The following is a 22157-nucleotide window of genomic DNA, read 5'->3' as shown; positions in this document are numbered from 1 at the left end:
GAACTTGTTTCCCAAAGAGGGAATAGTAGGCGTCGGTCTGACCTAGAATTTTAGCAAAACTCAAAGTCAAGACTGGACAGTCCGAATGTTATAAAAATCATATTTTGTTTATATTGTTTTGCCTGGACTAACTTTATTTTACAAAAAAAAAAATGATTTGAGTAAAAAAAGCTAGTCCAGGTGCCCGGGAAGGTTCGGCGAAGAGGCGCCCCCGAGAGGGTGCCTGGCCAAACACCTGAAGTTGCTCCAAGCACCCGGATGACCAAAAGTTTATCTGCACTGTGAGCTGGAGAGCGATGACTAGGGTGCCTACGTCACAGTCCAGGCGCCCAAAGATGGTCCGGAGGTCTGGAGGTGGATGGTTTTTGTCGGATTGAGTTTCAACAAGAGAATGTCATGTTAGCACTGTGGAGGCGCCCGGGGAGGGTCCAGGTGCCTGGGGAGGGTCCAGGAGCCCGGGGAGGGTCCAGGCGCCCGGAGTGGGTATAAAAGGAGGATTCAACCAGCACCTCAAACACATCATTTCAAACATCTTCTGCTCTTGCATGATACTCCGGAAATGATTTGACGACACTCAAACGCTACTCCGACAATCGACAAATGAATTTATGCTAATTCTCTTATTGTCGGTAACTTTATTTTATAGCTATTATAATTCACATTTATAATCTTGTTTGAGCTATTAGTGATTGCCCAATGAAAGTACTCTCACATGCGGATCATGGAGTAGGAGTCACCACATGCTTCGAACCAAGTAAATCTTAGTGTGTTAGTGATTGCTTATTTTTACTTAACTTATATTTCGCTACATTTTCCTTGATCATGTTTTAAACGAACGTGAAAGCCACGAGCGCTATCCCCCCCCCCCAACCCACCTCATCCCAATTAGCATATAATCCTATATAGGGTCCTGAGAAAATAGTGTTGGATCATGAAAATGCTAGAGGGGGTGAATAGCGTTCGTTGAAAATCGTTTTTAAGTAAGCAACGAAAATAAAATACGAAAGCAACACCGGAACAACGTGAGCGGTTTTTACTTGGTTCGGAGCTTTCGGCGACTCCTACTCCAAGGCCCAGGCCCTGCGGACCTATCGATTGGAAATCGACTAAAAATCTCTTCCGGTACCCCCGGAAGAGAGAGTCAAGTACACAAGAATTAGGTTAAGTGCAACAAACTGCACTTACCCTTTTATAGAAATTAAGTGTAGAAAAATAATTGTTACCAACACTCTTATAGGAATGAAAATGATGTGCTCCGTGTTGATGTCTGTCTGTCGGGTGCGATTGAAACTTCTCGGATTGGTCATCGAGCTCAACAGCTTCTTGGTAGTATCGTAGCAGCAACAGGAAGTAGTCGGAGGCTCAGAGGTGTGCGCAATAGCTCGTATGTTCTTGATTCTTCAAAGCCTCCTCGAAACAGCCTTATAAAGGGCTTGGAAGGCGCCTTCCAAAAGCCTTGAAGGCACTGTCAATGGGATAAAAATTTATCCAGACTTTGTTGTACTTTATCTGCGAACCGATCAAAATTTATCCTGTGGAAGGCGCCTTCCATAGCCATGGAAGGCGCCTTCTATGAACAGTACCGAGACGCCTTCCATAGAAATGGAAGGCGCCTTTGGGCACTATTCACCCAAAGGTCATTTTCTTCCTTTTGTCCTACAAGACATGTGTTGGGACAAATAAACAAGTGATAAAAAGAGTAATTAGTTCCTATCCTCCCAGGACCAAGAACTAGTCAATGTCTCAGTCTAGGGATCTAAAATGGTCCTAGACTGGACCGACGCCTAATGTCCCTCAACTAGGGCACGTCCTCATAGTCACTTTCCTCCAGTGACTTACCTTCATTTACCGTTTGCCAGACATTTAGTTAGCCTGTCCACCAGTCTGGATTTCATACCAACTACCCGGTCAACCCGTCGTCCTAGCTGAATTTTCCTACAACACTGAGTTAGCACAATAGATAAAATGATAATGCAAAATAGTGTTAATAGAATTCAAGTAACTTAGGGTTATCTCCCCCTAAGGTTGCCTAGCTTCACTCACTAGGATTTCCATTGTCTGGCTTCACTCACCAGGACTTCCTCCACCTAGCTTCACTCACTAGGGTCCGACTTCACTTATTAGGACTTCCACCACCTAGTTTCACTCACTAGGGTCTGACTTCACTCACCAGGACTTCCACTATCTAGCTTCACTCACTAGGGTTTGACTTCACTCACCAAGACTTCCACCACCTAGCTTCACTCACTAGGACTTCCATTACCTAGCTTCACTCACTAGGGCCCGGTTTCACTCACCAGTACTTCCACTTTGCCTAACCTCCAGTTAGGACTTCTCCTTACTAGTCATCTAGTCCTGACTAGACTACTCTCTTCCCAACATCAAGTTATGTTTGGATTAACCCTTGGTCAAACTAACCAGACTTGGGTGCATTGTCAAACATTGAAACCCTAGAGGTTAATTACACCAACAAATAGCATAGCAAGAAAACTTTTTCCCCATAGAGTTTTGTAAAATTGTTAAGAAATAATTAGAAAAGGCATTGATAATTGTTATCTTATGATTAGCTATTCCTGGTGAAGTAGAGATATTCCAAATATTATCTATCAAACAATGTTGTACTGGATCGAATTGTGCTATTAAATTAAACTGAAAAGTATCCTCTTCATGAATATTGTTGAAGTTCTTGATTACCGAACTTCATAGTTTTATATCCATAAGTTGGAACCTTCTTTTGTTTGTCCATCTTTCCTGAATGGTATAAGTCAAGTTATTAAAGTAATTTAGATAAGTATCATCTTGAGAATTATTAGTTACTTTTATATATTCCTAATTAATTTTTAATCTTCTATTGATGATTATGTCTATGAATTTGATCCATCTTTTTTAGTCAAGTCCTTTCCTAGTGCCCTTAGTTTGTTGACTATATTTTACTATAGCTTAACAATTAGTTCTGAGTGTAATTTCTACTTTACTGCATATGAAAGCATAAAAGAATCTAAGTAGTAAATTATTGTAAGTATTTTGTAGTCTAAGGAAGTAAAATGACCTTTTTCTTTATATTTTCCTGAGGCATATCTACACAAGGCTTCTAAAGTTTTTGGATCATAAGTTTGTGAAATAAGGCTCCACCCCATCCAGTTTCAAATCCGTCAGTTTCTATGATTAAGTAGTCTAAATCTACGGGTAGAGTTAGCATTGACAGTTGTTGAACCATAGTTTTAATTTGTCTAACCAAATCAATATCTTGTTGGTTAAAATATCTTTGTAGTTTTATTATACAATGGACCATTTATTTTTCTAATATCTTAAGATATGGTCAGGTATAATTAAGTAGACCAAGAAAAGATCTAAGGGTTTTTGTATCCTCTATTTTGTTAGGAAAATTTAATAGCTTAGTAGCTATATGAGCTTGGAGTGAGATTTCCCCTTGCCCAATGATATTGTCTAAGAATTCAATATGGGAGACTGATAATTTTATTTTCTTCCGAGAGATAATTAACTCATGTTTTTCAAATAAGTTAAGTATTATGTGTAGATGAGTATAATGTTCATCCTTTGTTTGGGAGAAGACTAGTACAACATCAATATTATACACAAGTAAAAGAAGTAACTCTTCTAAAAATATCATTCATTTTGCATTAAAAAACTTGGGGGCTACTTTGAGTCCGAATGACATTACAAGTCATTCAAAATATCCTTCAGGATAGGAAAATGTAGTCCAAGTGATAGAGTCTGGATGCATTTTAATTTGCCAAACTAAATTTCATATCAAATTTGGAATACCATTTTGAATTGTGAATTTTATTAAGTAGTTGGTCTTTATCTGGTATCTTGTAATCATCTTCATAACAATTATCATTGAAATGCTTATAATTAAAGATGATTTTAGACTGACCTCTTTTTTGTTCTGCTCCTTTGTTAACAATAAAAAGCAAGGTTCCTATGTCTAGAATCAGACCGTTGTATGACCTTAAGTGTAAGTAATTGAGAAATGTGATTTTTTTACATTCTTCTCTTTCCCAATTGGTGTATTTTAAGTCTTATGACTCGATAGTCAGATCAGGATTAATGATGTTTAATTTACAATAGATTTTATCTTGTTTTCAATATTTGGTAGGATTTTCTCTTATGATTTCTATTTTCGAGTCTAGAGATTACTATGTCTAAGTGTTCTTATGTTTTGAGTAAAGTATATAAATACATAGGATTTAAACAATCTTGATTACAAAAATGATAGGTAATCGAGTCTTCTACTTCTGTATCAAGATTTTCTGCCAAAAACGGCAGGTGATGTTTGGTTGGTGGATTTGGAAATTAGAAAATGGAATGATAGTAAAAGATAGTATTTGTATTGTGAGTTTGGAAATAACAATTTAGGAATGATTTCTAGATTTATAGGAATCATCCAAACTCATATAACTAGGTGAGTTTTATTTCCATTCTCATTCTCATTCCATATTACTATCAAACTCATACCCATAATCATTCCAGTCATTTAACCAAACTCTAATTTTCCTAAAGGTAAATCTTCCCTTTGTTTTTAATTTTTCAGATGTTTTTAATATAGCAAGGGCAACTTACTGTTGATGTTGAGGTTGGGTTAAAAAAAATGATAAACTCAGTTAGTCTTATTGACTATTCCTGGATGACCAGTCCGGCCCTACGGAAGTTCCCACCATCCATTAGGATAAATCGAGAAGCACGTCGGCGGCCAACCCAGAAGCCCAGTATCCTTTGATTACGTTCCCTATTTAAAGAAAAATTTCTACAAATATATACTATAGCCAGAAATCGAATCGTAATATCTGAATAATAACCTTAATATTCTACCGTGGTATTATAGTTAAAAGATTCAACAAGAGGAGGACTTATACATTGAGATTTAAGACCATCTCCAACCACAAAATCTATATTGATGTACTTTCAACATCAATTTGGTGTCATTTGAGCACCAAAAATTTTTCCAACTTCAACCAATACACACCATTTCCTACACTAAAAGGAATATTCTATTTTTTCATCTTATAATTTATTATTCGACATATATATTAATTTGTTAAATATTTTTATTACAATAATAATTACTATTAAAATTAAAAATTTTATTGTACATGATAACTAATTTTTATGATATTATGTTTTTAGTTACAAGAAAATTAATTAGTTACATAATAAATTTAATTAAATTAAATAATATTAATTTATAATATTTAAGAATATTTTAAATATAAATTTAATATTATAATATATTATATTTAAAAAATCCGTACTTGCACCATTTATAAGTTTTGAGGTCTCGATTGAAGGAGATTTGGTGTCTTTTTTACATTAAAATGATGTAAAAGGCATCGGTTGAAGATGGTCTAAGAGCATCCGCAACGCCACGTTAAAGCGGCGTTGCAGACGACCGCGTTAAAGTTCATTGCTTGAACGCATTCAGTGTTCTGAACGTGTTCAAGCTTCATGGGGTTGGCCAGGGTTGGCCCACCCCATGTTATATATATAATTTTAAAATTTTATTTATTAAAAAATTTATAAATTATAAAATTAAAAAGGTAATAACGGCTAGTCCAGCCCACCCATGTTATATATATAATTTTAAAATTTTATTTATTAAAAAATTTATAAATTATAAAATTAAAAAGGTAATAAAGGTTAGTTTTTTAACGGTTATTTTTTAACGACTAGTTAACGGCTAGTTCGAAATTTCATCTATAAATATCCATCAATATATACACATATTTTCATTCCAACTCACTACTCTTTCAATTCTACTCTCTAAATTCTCTCCCCATCTATTTTTTTAAGTTCCTACCATCTTATTTTCTTTCCGAAATGGATGAAAATAATAGGACATGTTTTACAAATTTCTTGAATTCTACAAACAACTCGCAAGAATATTCATCTTCCCAAAATTCACAAATTCCATCAAATTATCAATACTCATATCCATTTCCCAATATGTCGTTTCCTCCATAAAATCTTCAAAATTTCCAAGGTTTTAGAAATTCTATGAATCATCTGAATTATGCCCCTAGAGGTCCATATCAACCGCTTCCAGTTGAATATTGGCAAAACATGAGTCATCCGTATTTCACACAGTCGGTTGTTCATGGATATGGTACCCCACTCACAACTGGTATGTCTTTTACTCCTTCGATGTTGAATGAACCTGCAACTCCGACTTTTGTACCGGAGACTCAACTTTCCGACCGTGAATCCCCAATTAAGGTGTTTAATTTAGAAAAGGTGGTTTCAAATGCTGAGGGTACAAGAAGCATTCAAGTTGGACAAAGGTTGAAGACGAGGTCTTAGCGAGAAGTTTTGTCACTATCAGTGATGATCCAATAATCGACAATGATCAAAAGACGGATGTTTTTTGGGGACGGATTGCAAGCTACTACAATGAGAATCTTCCCCTAGGTTCAAACACCAGAAGTGCAAATGTTATACGGTCACATTGGCACAATACAATCCAAAAGAAGGTATATCGATTCAATGCAAATTACAATAATGTTTATAGTTCATATCGAAGTGGTCATAGTGATGAAGATATATTGAGGTTTGCGTACGAAAAATATCGATCCGAAAACAATGGCGTTGCATTCAATCTCGAACATGTGTGGAGAATTGTCAAAGATCGCCCAATGTTTACTCCACAATTCGTTGATCACTTTGTGGCCACAAAGAAGACGAGGACCTCAGAGTCGGGAGCAAGCAACACCTCCTCCAACCAAGATGTGAGTATAGACCTTGATTATGAAGATACTCGTCCAATGGGACAAAAGGCAGCAAAAAGAAAGGGAAAAGACAAAGTAAAATCGACCATGGAGGATCTGACAGTAAACTACAACAATATTATCACAAAGTTCACTGAGTACACAAGCGTGAAGAAGTCCAAAGTCGATTTGAAACAAAAACAACTTGAAGTAGAGGAGATTAAGGCAAAAGCTGCATTGTCCAAATCTGAAGCTAAGAATCGTCGCCTGAAGTTGAAGGAGTACGAAATATTGAACAAAAACACCTCGCAGATGACAAAGGAGCAGCTTATCATACATGAATGTCTATGCCAGGATATTAGGTCGAGATGGAATATCTAAATTATTTACTGAATGCTCATTTTCTAGTATTATTATATTTTCGAGTGATTGTAATTTTTAATTATTGTGTTTCTCATTTCGATTAATGTAATTTTTAATTATTATAATTTTACAAAATAATCGTTATAAACAAGCTTTGGAAACTAGCTGCTACAACTAGCCGTTGGAAACTAGACATTGCAAACTAGGCGTTACAAACTTACCGTTGCAAACTAACCGTTGCAAATTAGCCGTTGCAAACTAGCCGTTGCAAACTAGCCATTGCAAACTTACCGTTGCAAACTTACCGTTGTAAACTTACCGTTGGAAACTTACGCAAACTTATCGTTGCAAACTAGTCGTTGCAAACTAGCCGTTGCATGAGAAAAATAAGATATATAGACACATTGTGCTACAAGATTTTCATTCGACTATCATACCATTTCCAAAAATGTCCCATTCTACAAGCAGTTCTAGCTCAAGTTCCAGCTCGACAAGTGAAGACGAAGTCCATGTTGAAATCGATGAGCAAGCTTATGATCCAGGTGAAGAATTGATGTTATTGGTTCTTCAACAACACCAACAACTTATGGAAGCATATCAGAGGAGGGACATGCACAAAAGAAGGTTCGTCCAAAGAAATCGTGAAGCTGGGCATGAGAGGCTCGTCAATGATTATTTCTCTATAACCCCTGTGTATCATGATGAAATATTTCGAAGATGATTTCGAATGCGAAGAGAGTTATTCCTCCGCATAGTGAATGCATTAGAGAATCATTCAGCATTTTTTCAACATAGGGACGATGTTGTACGAAGAAAAGGGTTGTCACCACTACAAAAATGCACCGTCACGATTCGTCAACTTACTTACGGAGTCCCTACCGATCATCTTGACGAGTACCTACGTATGGGTGAATCAACTGCCATCAGGTGCCTTTTCAAGTTTTGCGAATACATGGTTGAAATATTTGGTGATAGGTACTTGAGAAGGTCAAATGCTGATAATGTTCAACGTCTTCTTCAAATGCATGATGAGAGACATGGCTTCCCTAGCATGTTAGGTAGTCTTGATTATATGCACTGGAAATGGAAAAATTGTCCAGTTGCTTGGAAAGGTCAATTTACAAGGGGGCATGGGTCACCAACAATCGTACTTGAAGCGGTCGCGTCTTATGACTTGTGGATATGACATGCATTTTTTGGGTCGTCGGTTCACGTAATGATATTAACGTGTTATATGAATCTCCCATATTCAACAACATCTTGCAAAGAAATATGCCAGAAATTAATTTCATGGTGAACGACACTGCATATACGAAGGGCTATTATCTAACAGATGAAATATATCCCGAGTGAGCTATTTTTGTTAAGGTTTTTCCTTGCCCGAAGGATCCCAAGAGGAAGTTGTCTAAGGAAAGACAGGAGTCTGCAAGAAAAGATGTTGAACGGACATTTGGGGTGCTCCAATCTCAATGGGCAATTGTCAGAGGTCCAGCTCGTTATTAGTATAGGAAAAAGTTAAAACAAATTATGTTAGTATGCATTATTTTGCATAATATGATTGTTGAGGATGAGGGAGGTCACGTGACAAATTGGTACAACGATGAAGGTGACGAACCCGCACAACCTATCCATGGCTCAAACCAAGGATTTCAGGATTATCTTCGAACAAATTTTGAGCTACGTGACACTCAAGTTCATCACCAACTTCGCGCCGACTTAGTTGAGCATATCTGGAGGCAATACAACAACAATCTATGAATTAGTATTTCATATATTATTTTTAATTACATAATTGTATGGTTTATTGAAGTAATTGTTACATTTCAATTTCATAGTTACATGGTAATTTAAAATAAATGTTGTTTTCCCAGCTTTATAATTTAGCCACTCAGTTGTAATTTCATTTTTCCAACTTTATAATTTTAGGCGCTCAGTTGTAATTTCGATTTCCCAACTTTATATTTCGTTTTCCTAACATTATAATTTCGTTTCCTCACAACCATCTATTTTATTTAATAAATATATTTAAAAATTTAATATTATTTTTGAAAAATAATAAAATTATATTTTTAAAAGTAATATTATTATTAAGAATAATAATAATAATTTAAATATTTTAAAATATATTTATTTAATATGATATAATTTTAAGATGGTTGAGTGGATTTTGGGACCCATGAATAATGAATATTAATGTTAAAAGGGATGTGAGTGAAAAAAGGATGTTGTTATAATGAGTATGTGGTAGTAGGCCAAATCCTTTTTGATGAGGTGGTGAATGTTAGGACATCCACATTCGTAAACCTCTTAAAGAGGTTTATACTCTGTCACATCATTATCACATATCAAAAGTTAAAAAGTTTATTTCTTTTAAAAATCATTCTCTATTATCATAAAACTTTTCAATTTTAAAAACTCCACTTCTTTTAAAATTCTCTCTCTATTTCTTTTCATTATTTTTTTTATAAATCTAGTCCTAAAATTTTTGATACAAATTTATAAAAAAAAATTATAAATTTCATCTATATAATGAAAGAAAAAATTATATTGAAAAATTTACTACAGATGCTCTTATAACATTGTAGCATTGCGTCATACTCTAATCCCCTGTTGGGTGTACGAGATACTCGGAAATGACTCAGACGCCTAGATACATGTGAGAGACGGATAAAAATCAGGTACCGCCCAGCATTCGCGATGGTCACGGTGGGACCCTCTTTGTGCCTAGTTTTTGTATTTTGTGGTGCCCAGAGTACAGGTCGATCTAACCCAAACTGCCACCTGTACTCGACTTCGACCGCCGCAGGCGGAACAAACGGCGCTGCCGCCACCGCACCGCACACCGCGGCGCGATCCCAACGCTCCATTCCTCCCGCCGCAAGTCGCTCATCCACCCACCCACCTCAGCACAACTCGACAGAAACCCTCGCTCCAAAACTTACCCCGCTCCCCTTCCCTCCCCTTTCCTCCTTCCTCTTCCAATCCCCTCCGCTCCTTGTCCGTTTCGCCCACCGACGCCACGCCCCACTGCTTCCCTCTTCCCTCGCCATGGTCTTTCTCGCCGACTCGTCCTCCTCCCGAATCCAGCGCTCCCTCGGCCGCTCCATGCGCACCCTCCGTTCCAACCTATTCCGCAACGATCCGCCCGCCGGCGCTTCGCCGCAGGCGGGCTCCGCCGCTGTATCAGAGAATTTGACGGACTCGCTCGTCGACTTCCAGCTGCAGCAGCTCGCCGTCGGCCCTCCCCGCGGTTCCGATGCCAAGTCCGCCGCCTCCTCCGCTGAATCTGTTTCCGAGATTCTCGAGCTATCGCGGGATTTCTCTGACTGTTCCGGCTTCAGCTCGGATATATCCGGCGAGCTCCAGCGGCTCGCCTCTGCGCCACCCGCTGAGGCGCAGCCGAGCCCCTCGGCGTCCGCAGCCGCCGATGCTGAGGCGTACGAGTTCGTGTTTGCCTTGTCGTCGTCGTCGTTGGAGGCCATCGAGAGCGCTTCGGTCGAGAGCATCGGGCCGGCGGTTGGCGCGTGCGTGGAGGCGCTTGGGGCGTCGTCCCCGGAGTTGAAACGGGCGGCGGCGGCGGGGATACGGCTCTTGGCGAAGCACCGGTCGGACTTCCGTGCGCTGATCGGGGCATCGGGGTCGATTTCGGCGCTTGTGCCTCTGCTGAAGAGCATCGACCCTGCGACGCAGGAGAGCGCGGTGACGGCGCTTCTGAATCTCTCGCTGGAGGAGGAGAACAAGAAGCCCATCACTACCGCGGGGGCTATCAAGCCGATGGTATACGCGCTGCGGACGGGGACAGCAGTGGCTAAGCAGAATGCTGCCTGCGCACTGCTTAGCCTGTCGATGATCGAGGAGAACCGGGGGGCAATCGGTGCCTGCGGGGCGATTCCGCCGCTGGTGTCTCTGCTCGTGAGCGGTTCGAGCCGGGGAAAAAAGGATTCCCTAACCACGCTGTACAAGCTGTGCTCGGTCCGGCGGAACAAGGAAAGGGCTATCAGCGCCGGGGCGGTGCCTCCACTGGTGGAGCTGGTGGGGGAACGCGGCGGCGGCACAGTCGAGAAGGCGCTGGTGGTGCTAGGAAGCCTGGCTGCGGTGCCGGAGGGTAAGGATGCGGTGGCGGAAGCGGGAGGGATCCCGGTGCTGGTCGAGGCAATGGAAACCGGACCAACAGCTGGGAGAGAGTTCGCTGTGCACGCGCTGCTGCAGCTCGCCGCTGAAAGTCCCCATATCCAAAGGCTTCTCTTGGGCGAAGGCGCAATCCCACCATTGGTTGAGCTTTCGCAGGCTGGCTCAACGCGAGCTAAGCGCAAGGTCTGTCCATGGCTTACTTTTTGTTCTTCTTTTCTCAATTTTCCACTAACCACACAACAACCGGCTTGTTTCTTCATGCAATTCCTTCGCAGGCAGCGATGCTGCTGGGCTATTTGCGGGAGTTGCGGCACTAGAACAACTCCTCTGCGCCAGCCATGGCAGGCTAAAGATCACTCGGTAACGTTAATCCCTGTACAAATTTATCATTTTCTATACATTTTAATCGCCATCAGTATGACTCTTGATAGAAGTATCATTTTCTGGAGTTGTATGTGTGTGTATATATCTATATAATATTGTTTGTATAATTCAACTAGATTTGGGGAAATGTGGATTGGTCTTGAGTAGGATTTCATTTTTTAGCTGTGTAGGACAAAATTTTCTTGTAGTAACCAATATTAGTTGCATCTTTTTCTCTAAAGGAGTGTTCGATATGATTGAAGGATGTGTTGCTCCGTTCAACTGATTCACTCGGGAACCAATAGCCGAAACTCGTCTCTTTGAACCCGAACAATTGGGGAGGAGGACCCATGATATTACAACCTGTTTCAGCATGTAAACACCAATCTTCAGGAATGCAAATCCTATACTAAAGAGCCCCTTCATAGAAATCTTGTAGATGAGCCTCCACTCATCTTTTGTTGTCTTTGTCAATAATGCATTAAGTGGTTGCAGGAGCTGAACTAACTACATAGTAAACCAAATTAAGACCGTCCATAGTCATGCCAATGACGCGCGGCATACGAAAGCTACTCCCCAGCCAATGCTTGGAAAACACATTATTTAAACATGACGCGATCTCTGTTTTTTGTGCTTCTAAAACGGATCTGATGATCTTCATGCTATTAACAATTAGGAATGTTCTGACCTATTTGTATTTGTTAATTGCAGCCTTATTAGGTAATGACTTATGATCTTCTATCATCCATAAGCTAATTAAGTTGAGATATTCATCAAACTGAGAATAAGCTTACGCATGCATCTGGTGATTTTTTTCTCTTCTTCATGTTCAGCTAAGTTTCCCTGCCGACCAATAAGACAACATAGGTTACTTCATCCAAATATTATTGATGAATAGCTAGTTAAAATATTTGTCTGCTACTTTGTGACATTGTCAGGGCTAAAACCATAATGATCCTCCTATATTCAAAGATCATAATATGCTTATCACACCACCTTAAACTTTTGAAACAAATGATCATTAGAATGTAAAGCAAAAAAATCATTCTATTAGAATATTCACACCTTAATTAAGCAACTAGTATGAACTATTTCAGTGAAATTATTTACTTTTGTTTGTATGAGCAACTTAAATTGTTTAGTGTTTAGGATAATGCGCTATATCCTTTTGATGATTCTAAAATAAGTCTTTTCTTGCTGAAATTCTGCATTGAGACAAAGTTTGGTGCATAGGAATTGGCTCTTCCTCTCACAGCCTCTTGATAAGATAGAATCCCAGAAGCTAAATGACTCATTATTTGCACAACTTGGCTTATGAATAGCACCTTCAAACTGCAGTGATGGTCACTGCTATGTCTTATATGACCTTGGAAATAATTTATCCATGGCCACATATCAATTTCAGGAGTCATTGTCAACAACACAGCACATAAACTCAGGTATTCTAACACAATTGTTATTGTATTGCAAGCAATTACTGTAATCTCTGTGGCCAAGCATCCGTTTTAGTAGATATTGGTTGATAAGTGTGTTGGCTATTCCAGCCAGCTGAGGGTTGAGATGGTGATAGCTTTAAGTGCCTGTATCAATACAAAAATGTGTCTTGGGACTCTGTTGGCTTTGAATTTGAAATCATATGAACCAACAACAGCTGTGAACCACCATAAACAACTAAAGGCAAAATAAACTTGGCAAAAATTTAAATGACGTTCATTTTAAAAAATAAAAAATAAAAAGAAATCCTATCAAATATTTTATCCAAATAATACTCTTTATTTCAGTACTTTTGTATCAACTACAAAACAGTTTTTATAATTATTTTAAAGTGATTTTAAATAAGTTTAAATAATTTTAATTGAGTTAGATAAAAAAATATTTTAATATATAATTGTGCTTGTTTAAGGTTTTGGAGTTTAATTGCTACTGCGTGTTATTGGAAGTAGTTATTAGGCAGTTACTATAATATAAACAATTAATTATTTCATTTTAATAAAAATTACTGTATGCTTTTTACTTATTTGATCAAAATTATTTAAACTATATTAAAAAAACATTTTAAGTTGACTAAAATTATTTTAAAATAGTTATAGTAACTGCTTAAATAACTATGACACAATTATAATTAAATCTTAAACTTGAAACTCTTAATATTAAATCTTAAATTTTGAATATTTTTATATCAAAATATTCTTTAGTAAGTCAATTTAATATTTAAATTTTATAAAAATTATTTTAAATTTATCAAAATTATTTCAAAATAATTATAGTAATTATTTAATAAAAAAATAGATCTATTATTTTAAAGATCTACGGATATAGAGGGAGATAAATGTAAATATATAAGTGTTAGACTTATGGTGAGGTAAATTTTAGATCGTCATTTTTTGAGAATCGATTCATTATCTGAGGGCAAATGTTATAGCAGCTATAGAATAGTAAGTAGTTATAACTATTACAATACTATCAAAATAAGAGATGTTTTTAGGATAAAATATCTAATGAGTTGTTATTTTATTTATTTTTTTTTTAAAAAAAAAAGAGATATCCTTTTTGATGAATTACATAATTTAAAATGTCCTTTTAGTTTCTCTCAATAAAATTTAACAAATTTAATTGAAACAATTAGTTTACATCCTTGTCTGATGTGAATATGATGTGATTATGGAGATGGCTTATCCACTGCTGATAGAAACACTACTGAAGGTTGTTTATATATATATATATATATATATATATATATATATATATATATATATATATATATATATATATATATATATATATATAGCTGATTTAAATGGTTATTGACCTCTTGATCAATTGCTAAAGTTGACTAAATTTTATTTTCTATTCTTTAATCCCAAAAGGATGAATTGAAATGGACACCTTAGAGGAAGGTACCCTTTTACCTTATAAAAGTTGACTAAATTTTAGTTTGCCCATTGAAATGTCTTTGGTATTTTTTTAGCTTTAAATATATTTGGTAATTGATTTGTGAACTTTATTTGATGTTAACAAGTTTTATAACTTCTTTGATGGTAGGGTTGTGAGGAGATTTTTTTTTTTGTAACCCCATAGGCATGGTAGACCGATAAGGTACAACATGGATTCTTAAAATGCTGGATTTGTTTGGCATTAAATCTAGTGGAAAATTTAGGTTAAAAAACTTATGAGTTTATCTTCATGAACAGAGTATTGATTCGATGTTGGACGTTATAAGGTGACGAAGATGGCAAAGATTGAATATTGACGATTTGATATTGCACTTCTATTATTTGCTTTTGGAGATTGACATAAAACTTTTGTGGGTCGGATTAATCCGAATTAGTTGGATCGTAGTGAGGAGCTTTGCAAGTAAAAGAAATTGTTGGCATGTCCATGAAATGGAAAGTGAGCACTAGTTATGACCACAGCCGTTTGATTGAGCAAAGACACAATAATTTAAGTCAATGAAAACGATGACAGAAGGGAATAAATAATATTTAATTATAACGATTGGGATTTTTCTCCTTCCATTAATAACGACTTTTTTATTTTTTTCAAATATCCAAATATTCAAATTATGCATTTTACTTTTCCAATGTCATAATTTTATCATTAGTTTAGTAAGTTTATGGATATTTGAAAATTTAGATGGATAACTTAATAAAGTGTCCTAGTATATTAAAATAAATCTTACTATTTTATTAAAAATCTCCCCCCTTTACTAACTAATTTTGGTGAAGCCTAAAATGAATTTATGTTACTGTCCTTTTTTCTATTCACATTAAAAATAATTTCAAAGTTTATTAGTAATTTCACAAGCGAAACAATCAGTGATCTAGAGTTCGAGACTCAGCTACGACGTATTATTATGAATTTTTCTCATCATTAATTTTCTCTGATTGTATGATCAAAAAAATTTCTATAAATATTTTAGGTTGACGATGTTAAAAAATATACTTTTTTTAGTTTCTTTTACTAAGATAAGTATAATATTAAATTAAAATAATTTTTTGCATAGGGAAGCCTGTTATAGTTGTTTATTGTTGGGATTCTCTAGCGTCACCCTTGCATTATTAAACTATTGCCTGGGTCTGACGAATCTTACCCAAATAATTAATTCTTGATTTTGAACATAAGGATGACACTAGAAAATCCAAATCATTCGGATTTTTAAATACTCAAATAATCACACGCAACGCGTGTGCACGATCACACTAGTATATTAAATTTATTTGTTTACACATCTAAAATTATCAGAAATGAATAATAGGATTAAAAGGAATTTATATTAAATGAATATATATATATATATATATATATACTTATTTATTTATTAAAGAAATTTGATTAAAAGGAGTTATAGTTAAAAATAAATTTAAATTTGACGTTTTCATGAAACTAAAAGAATAGTAATTTTCAATCCCCGGATCATGATGTCATAATAAAATATTTAAATTATCAACTAAATATCAATAAATATTTTTTTTAAATGGAAAATGTAATAAAAAAAACTAAATCAATCATCCAGCGGTATAAAAAAAAGAAGAATAATTTTCATGATTTTTAAAGTGAGAGGTGGTATTTTTTTATATTAATTTAAGTATTTAACTTTTTAAATCAATTAACCTCAAAGATGATGAATCTTATCCAATAGCTATTGAGCGTCAGAGTGTGCTATCCTAACTTTTTATATTTATATGATTAAATAATTTCTACTATTTTAAAAAAGATAAAAATAATTATCGTAACCCTCTTTTAACACCCACCCACTCCCTCCCTCCAAAGCTCTAATTTCAAATTCCAAATGACATTTCCCGCCAAAATCAATTCAGCGCGCTTATTCGGACAAATTGTATATTTAATAGGACGTGTCTCCCGCCGTCTCCCCCATTCCGCCCCCCCATCCGCCTTTAAATCGTCTCCTCTTTCCCAATATCGAGGCTCGATTCGCCGCCAATGGCTTCTCCATCGCCTTCAGGAGAGATTCACGTAATCCTGGGCCCGATGTTCGCCGGGAAGACCACCGCCCTCCTCCGGCGGATCCAGGCCGAGAAGGACTGCGGAAGGTTTGTTCTTGCGATGCTTTCTTTGCTATAATTCGTTCAGAGCTTGATCTTTTCCTTCTGCCCAGGCAGATCGGTGGCGGTGATTAAACCGAAGAGGGATACGCGGTACGGACTCGATTCGGTGGTGACGCATGATGGCGTCAGGATGCCATGCTTTTCTCTCTCGAAGCTTTCTGCTCTACGAGATAAAATAGGAGACGCAGCCTATCAAAAGGTATATCAAAATTGTGCTTTATTTTGTTTCATCCCTTGCAAATTGATACGCATGCAGACATCACCTGTAAACGATGCGTTGTTTATTTGAATGATTATTGTAATTGTTTAATTGTCTACAAGGTGATCTTCTGAAGATCAATTGGATACGATTCTTTTCATATTCTCCTTGCCAATGATATGATGTCAAAATCTAATGGTTCTGATATGATAATAACTGAAACGAGGTGATGGAAATTAGGATGAATGGATGGCAGTACAAGGAGAACGGATATATACAAAGGATGAATTTTTATTGTTTTTTTTTTGCATCTTCAATTTTACTCGGATCAATAGAGAGCTGTTTTGAATTACTCCTTTTTTTGCTTGGGATGGGAAGTAGTAGGATGAAAGTTTAAAGCAAGCTTAAATAATTTCTATACTATTTGGGTGATGTGGCTGTGAGAAATTTTATCGTTGGTCAATTTTCATAAGAGATTCTTTAAATTAGGTATTTTTAGAGATGAATATGGCAATGCTGTTGTGATGTGTTTTTTGTTTGTGTTGGTTTGGATTTGATGAGTGTTGGGGATGAGTTTATACATCTCTATCATCATCTTTATGAGAATTCCAAGTCATTTTGACCTCCTGTGCTATAAACATGGCTATGGAAACCATGGGGCAGTTTGCTCTTCTTTTTGACATTGTTTGATATGAATGATGATAAGAAATGGTATGCATTTTTGTTATGTTGATCCAACCTTAATTTGGATGCAACGTTCATGACTCCCTCGTGGGTTGCAAGGTGGAGGGAGTGATAAGTGCTCATGTGACAACATTATTATTATTATTTTCGTACACTTTGAATCTTGCAATTTTGTAAGAGATAGCTATAGGGATAGAGATCTTTGGAATTTGTTAGTTGGAATAGACTACTTGTATCTTCTCTATCATTTGTATGGAAGCCTTCAAAGGGTGTCTCCTTCAAAATGAGGACCAACTCTTAAGATTGGTAAGTCTCCTTTCACCACTATCCTAAAGGAAAGAATCCATAAGCAAATTGAATGAGTGTCATTTTGTAACAGTGGGGGTAAGACAAGTAATCATGTGTTTTTTTAGCTTTTAAATTTTAGTAAAAAAGCAATTTGAGCAATTTTATCATTGAAATATTAACTTATCTATGTCCATTCTCCATAGTTGTTTGCTCACCTCATTTGTCACTTGCCTTATCAGTCATCATGATTTATCTTTTTTATGTTGGTCTTAAGATAGGTTGGCAGGAGCGCTAGGGGCGTGTGTTTCGCCTTTTACCACATTCTCCATAGTTGTTTGCTCTGACATTTTTCAAAAATCATTTTCTTGAATATGCCATTCTTGTCTCTTTATTTTTGTAAATAGTGCAATGGAAGAGAAGTTTGATGCATGGTTGCTTGTAATGCATCTAATACATTGTTTATGGAAAGAGTATCTTAAACTGGATTTTATTGTTCATGGACATGTTTAAAATGTCTGAATGAGCTTTTTATTACAGTTCATAAGCTCCCAATTTTTTTCTGCTGACACTGCATCGTGATAGTTGAATGTAATAGGTATTGATGAAGCCCAATTCTTCAAAGATCTCTATGATTTCTGCTGCAATGCTGCTGATCTTGAGGGAAAAATTATTGTTGTTGCAGGCCTTGATGGTGACTACTTAAGGTGAGCTATCCCCTTTAGTTTGAAACAGTTTGTGTATGCTCTATACTATATTGCAGTCGAAACAAATCCAACTATGTGAATTTGCATCTATCTAATTATTCTGTGCTCCTACCTCCACCTAACGAAGGTAAATAAACTACCTTGACAGGAAGAGATTTGGCTCTGTGCTTGATGTTGTGCCACTTGCTGATTCTGTCACTAAGCTTACAGCCCGTTGCGAGATTTGCAGTAGGCGTGCTTTCTTTACACTGAGGAAGACGAACGATACCCAGACGGAGCTCATTGCTGGGGCTGATGTATACATGCCCGTCTGCAGGCAACACTATGTGAATGGAAAAGCTACCAAGTCCATGTTAGCTCTCCAAGTTTCCTCCACAGCTCAAAGTATGAAGTGATCATCCCTGTACTGCTCTGTGTGTGCCTTGATTTTTATCTTTGTTTCTTTTCCTATTCTATTTGATTCCTTGATCATGATATCGATGTATTGTTTTAAATCTTCACAGTATTCTTATTCATGTGTGCTTTTATGTAGTGAGAAAGGCATGTTATTTATGTTAAAGACAATATGTAATGTGATTTCAAACAATGCAGTTCGTGTACAAGTGTTTTGTTTAGACAATATAGAAGCATGTGTTTCATTTATATGCTTTATTCACTCGTGCTTCCCAAACGTATAACCAATTGAATTATGCCTTTAGAAGAATAAATAAGAGGATTAGAGTTTAAATTTCATAGTTGGGTTGTTCTTACCATGAAGAAATTTTTGATTTTTTTTTCTATAAAATAAGCAAAAAAAAATCTCATAGTGATGAGACATCGAGGCAAGAATTTAGTAGGCAATTTAGCAAATTATTTTCTTTTTTTTCCCTGCAATAATTAAATATGGAGGAGAATGAGGAAGCGAAATCCTCTCGTTCCTCCAATCCAACGGAGGAGAATTCTCCGGGGTTGAACGGCGGCGGGGATCAAGACACGTCGACGGGCTTGCCCAGGAAGAGCAGCGACGTCGGGGGCGGCGGCGGCGGCTGCTGCTGCCTCCCGCCCCCGCCGCCCAGCCGCTCGTAGCAGTCGATGGAGAAGAGAGAGAGCGCCAGGGAGAGGGACACGTGGCGGGCCGCTGCCGCCGGCCCCTGCCGTCGCCGGACTCCGGCGAGCCGGTCCAGCGCCGGTCCGATGCAGAGCCGGTACAGCCGGCGGTACCCACCGAGGGCGGCCACCACGGAGCGGGTCCCGCCGCCGCCGGCGGAGGCCCCGGCGGAGGCCACGTGCCGGTAGCAGACGACCTCCCACACTGCCTCCCGGCGGGCGAGTGCGTTCCAGAGGCGGCAGACGCACCCCGCCACGGCCAGCGAGCGCCCGTCGAGGCGGCCGAGTATCTCGGCCAGCAGGTCGGCGTTGTCGTTGATGGGGATGCGCCGCCACCCCGGCGAGCTTCTCTCTTCCTCCTCTTCTTCTTCTGGCCGTCGCATTATCTCCTTTCCTTTTCGATGGAGAAGTGAAACGGCGGGGCTTTATAAGTAGGAAAAGGAAAGAGTTAAGTGATTAATTTTTTTTTAATGAGAAAAGTAAATTAGGAAGATGACCTTTTTTTATTATTTAATTAAATTAATAAAAATACATTATCAACGGTCAACATTAAATTCTAATTGAATTGAAAATTTAGAAGTTTCTTTCTCTATTAAAATTTCTTTTGAAGTTTCTAACTTTGATTTGCAATAGAACCAACCATTTTGTAATTTAGAACAAGAAATGCGAAATTATTTATTTAATAATTAAATTTATGGGAATTGATTATTTTGGAAGGTATCTTTGGGGAGGAGGGAAGGTTCCGGATGGGGCCAACTAGGAAGGGCCAAAGAGCTTGGAGATGCGTAAAAGATAAGAAGTCCCCTTTGTGTTGGATTTTTAATTAATTAATTAATTAATTAGTTTATAAAAAAAATCTCTTTTAATTGTAATTAAGAATCTTGAAAAATATACTTTAAGATTAATATCCCTACTAATTATTTACCCTAGTGAGTTCATCACGCCTACGCGATCTCGCGACATGTTATATGTTTTAAGACCTCAAAATTAGGTCAACAGTTGATCGACAATCATGTTTGAGTTTCTTAACCTCTTTAATTTGAGCATCTCGAGCTCTCACATTTAAGCATCACTAGTTCTTCCATTTAAGTTTAGTAGGCTATAATATTTCTCGAGATAGATTGGCATATCACTTGTTTTAAACTCTCGGGCTAGATTAACTATCAGCTACTTTGACTAGTGTAGTTCTTTGAATTTTCCACTTTGGGTATGCTCTCTATTTCGAGCTCCTCTGACTTTTCCTTTTGAGCTTACTATAGGCGGTAGCCAGTTAAAATTATTTATAAAATAAACATAATTTATCATCATTATTGTTAGAATTAACAGTCAGTTAAAATGAGAGTTTAAAATTATAAAAAACTATTTTAAAATGTAATTTAAAAAGATGATGGAAAAAGAGTCTTTAAATGAAATAAAATGGGAACGTTTCATCGTTCTCTATGAAAAAAAATATTTTGATTTTTATTTAGTTACTCTTCTCATTAATTATTATATATATATATATATATATATATATATATAAATTAAATTTTTATAAAGAAAAATTTATTATAGTAATTTGTTACAGGAGTTTTCAATCTTCACTCTTACATTGCACTATTATCAAATTAAATTTATGGGTTTAAGATACTAAACTACGTGTATTCGTATACTATATTATACATATTAAATATAATATGTGCGTGATTACTAATTTTAAATAAAAAGTGAGTCCACAGCCGCACAAATATAGTAAAATAATTGGTTGTGTAATTCATGGGCCTAAATAACGGTTACAATTTAAACACAACATTTCTTATATTATTTAAATAACAAAAATAATATAGATGGCGCTTGACTTAAGGGTCTGAGAATGAGAAAATGAATTCATTTTTAAACTTTGTATTTAGTTGATGGGAATAAAATCAAGATTTTAGAATGAAATCTAAAAATGAGTATTGATGAAACTCATCTCTTCCCTTGAGTTTTAATAGGAATGGAAATGAAAATTAAGTTTTGGACAAAAATACCCTTAATATATTTATTTAATTTTTATTTCATTTCGCTTTCTCTTTCCTTATTCTCTCTCATAATACTTTCTCTCTCTTAATTCTCTCATCATACTTTTTCTTTTCTTATTCTTTCTCATCACACATTCTCTTCCATTTTCTCCATGTATTCTCTCCCATCACTCTTTTTCTTCTCATTTTCTCTCTTTATTCTTTTCTATCACATTTTCTCTCATTACACACTCTCTCGTCATTTTTTTATCATACTTTTTCTCTCATCATACTTTCTCTCTCCTCAATTTCTCTCATCATACTTTCTCTTTTTTCATTTTCTCCCATTACACTCTCTCCTCATTTTCTCTCATCACACTTTTTCTCTTTTCATTTTTCCTATCACACTTTTTTTCTCATCATACTTTCTCTTTCCTTATTTTCTCACATCACACTTTCTCTCTTTTCATTTTTTCCATCATATTTTTTCCCTCATCATACTTTTTTTCCCCTATTCAACTAACCAATTTTTTTTTTAAGAATGATACTCAAGTTCATACTCATTCTCATTC

At 36.6% G+C, this 22157-nt stretch overlaps 4 protein-coding genes across 5 annotated transcripts; 3 read left to right on the top strand and 1 right to left on the bottom strand.

Annotated features, from left to right (window-relative positions):
* Positions 1–6162: 6162 nt before the first annotated feature.
* LOC122043958 (glutathione S-transferase T3-like) lies at positions 6163–7103 on the top strand. Its single transcript, XM_042604511.1, has 2 exons — positions 6163–6299; positions 6341–7103. The coding sequence occupies exons 1-2, from the start codon at positions 6163–6165 to the stop codon at positions 7101–7103; spliced, it is 900 nt and encodes a 299-aa protein (XP_042460445.1).
* A 2664-nt stretch (positions 7104–9767) lies between these two features.
* LOC122042143 (U-box domain-containing protein 4-like) lies at positions 9768–13204 on the top strand. 2 transcript variants are annotated; one of them, XM_042602110.1, is made up of 3 exons: positions 9768–11399; positions 11492–11576; positions 12813–13204. In XM_042602110.1, the coding sequence occupies exons 1-2, from the start codon at positions 9783–9785 to the stop codon at positions 11531–11533; spliced, it is 1659 nt and encodes a 552-aa protein (XP_042458044.1). In that variant the 5' UTR covers positions 9768–9782; the 3' UTR covers positions 11534–11576; positions 12813–13204. The 2 variants fall into 2 exon arrangements, with proteins under 2 accessions (XP_042458044.1, XP_042458043.1); XM_042602109.1 differs by lacking the exon at positions 12813–13204 and having other exon boundaries at positions 11492–11820.
* A 3316-nt stretch (positions 13205–16520) lies between these two features.
* LOC122043956 (thymidine kinase-like) lies at positions 16521–18915 on the top strand. Its single transcript, XM_042604510.1, has 5 exons — positions 16521–16630; positions 16700–16844; positions 18399–18520; positions 18577–18647; positions 18731–18915. Exons 1-5 carry the CDS (start codon positions 16521–16523, stop codon positions 18913–18915), a joined length of 633 nt encoding a protein of 210 aa, XP_042460444.1.
* Positions 18916–19272: 357 nt separating this feature from the next.
* Positions 19273–20020, bottom strand: LOC122042145 (F-box protein SNE-like). The gene has a single exon (XM_042602111.1). The coding sequence runs from the start codon at positions 19987–19989 to the stop codon at positions 19486–19488; it is 504 nt and encodes a 167-aa protein (XP_042458045.1). The 5' UTR covers positions 19990–20020; the 3' UTR covers positions 19273–19485.
* Positions 20021–22157: the final 2137 nt, after the last annotated feature.

This window comes from Zingiber officinale, chromosome 2A (assembly GCF_018446385.1).
Source record: "Zingiber officinale cultivar Zhangliang chromosome 2A, Zo_v1.1, whole genome shotgun sequence".
In the NCBI taxonomy this organism is placed as follows: domain Eukaryota; kingdom Viridiplantae; phylum Streptophyta; class Magnoliopsida; order Zingiberales; family Zingiberaceae; genus Zingiber; species Zingiber officinale.
Note: the sequence above shows the minus strand (reverse complement) of the source record. Positions and strands in the feature narration are given on the sequence as shown.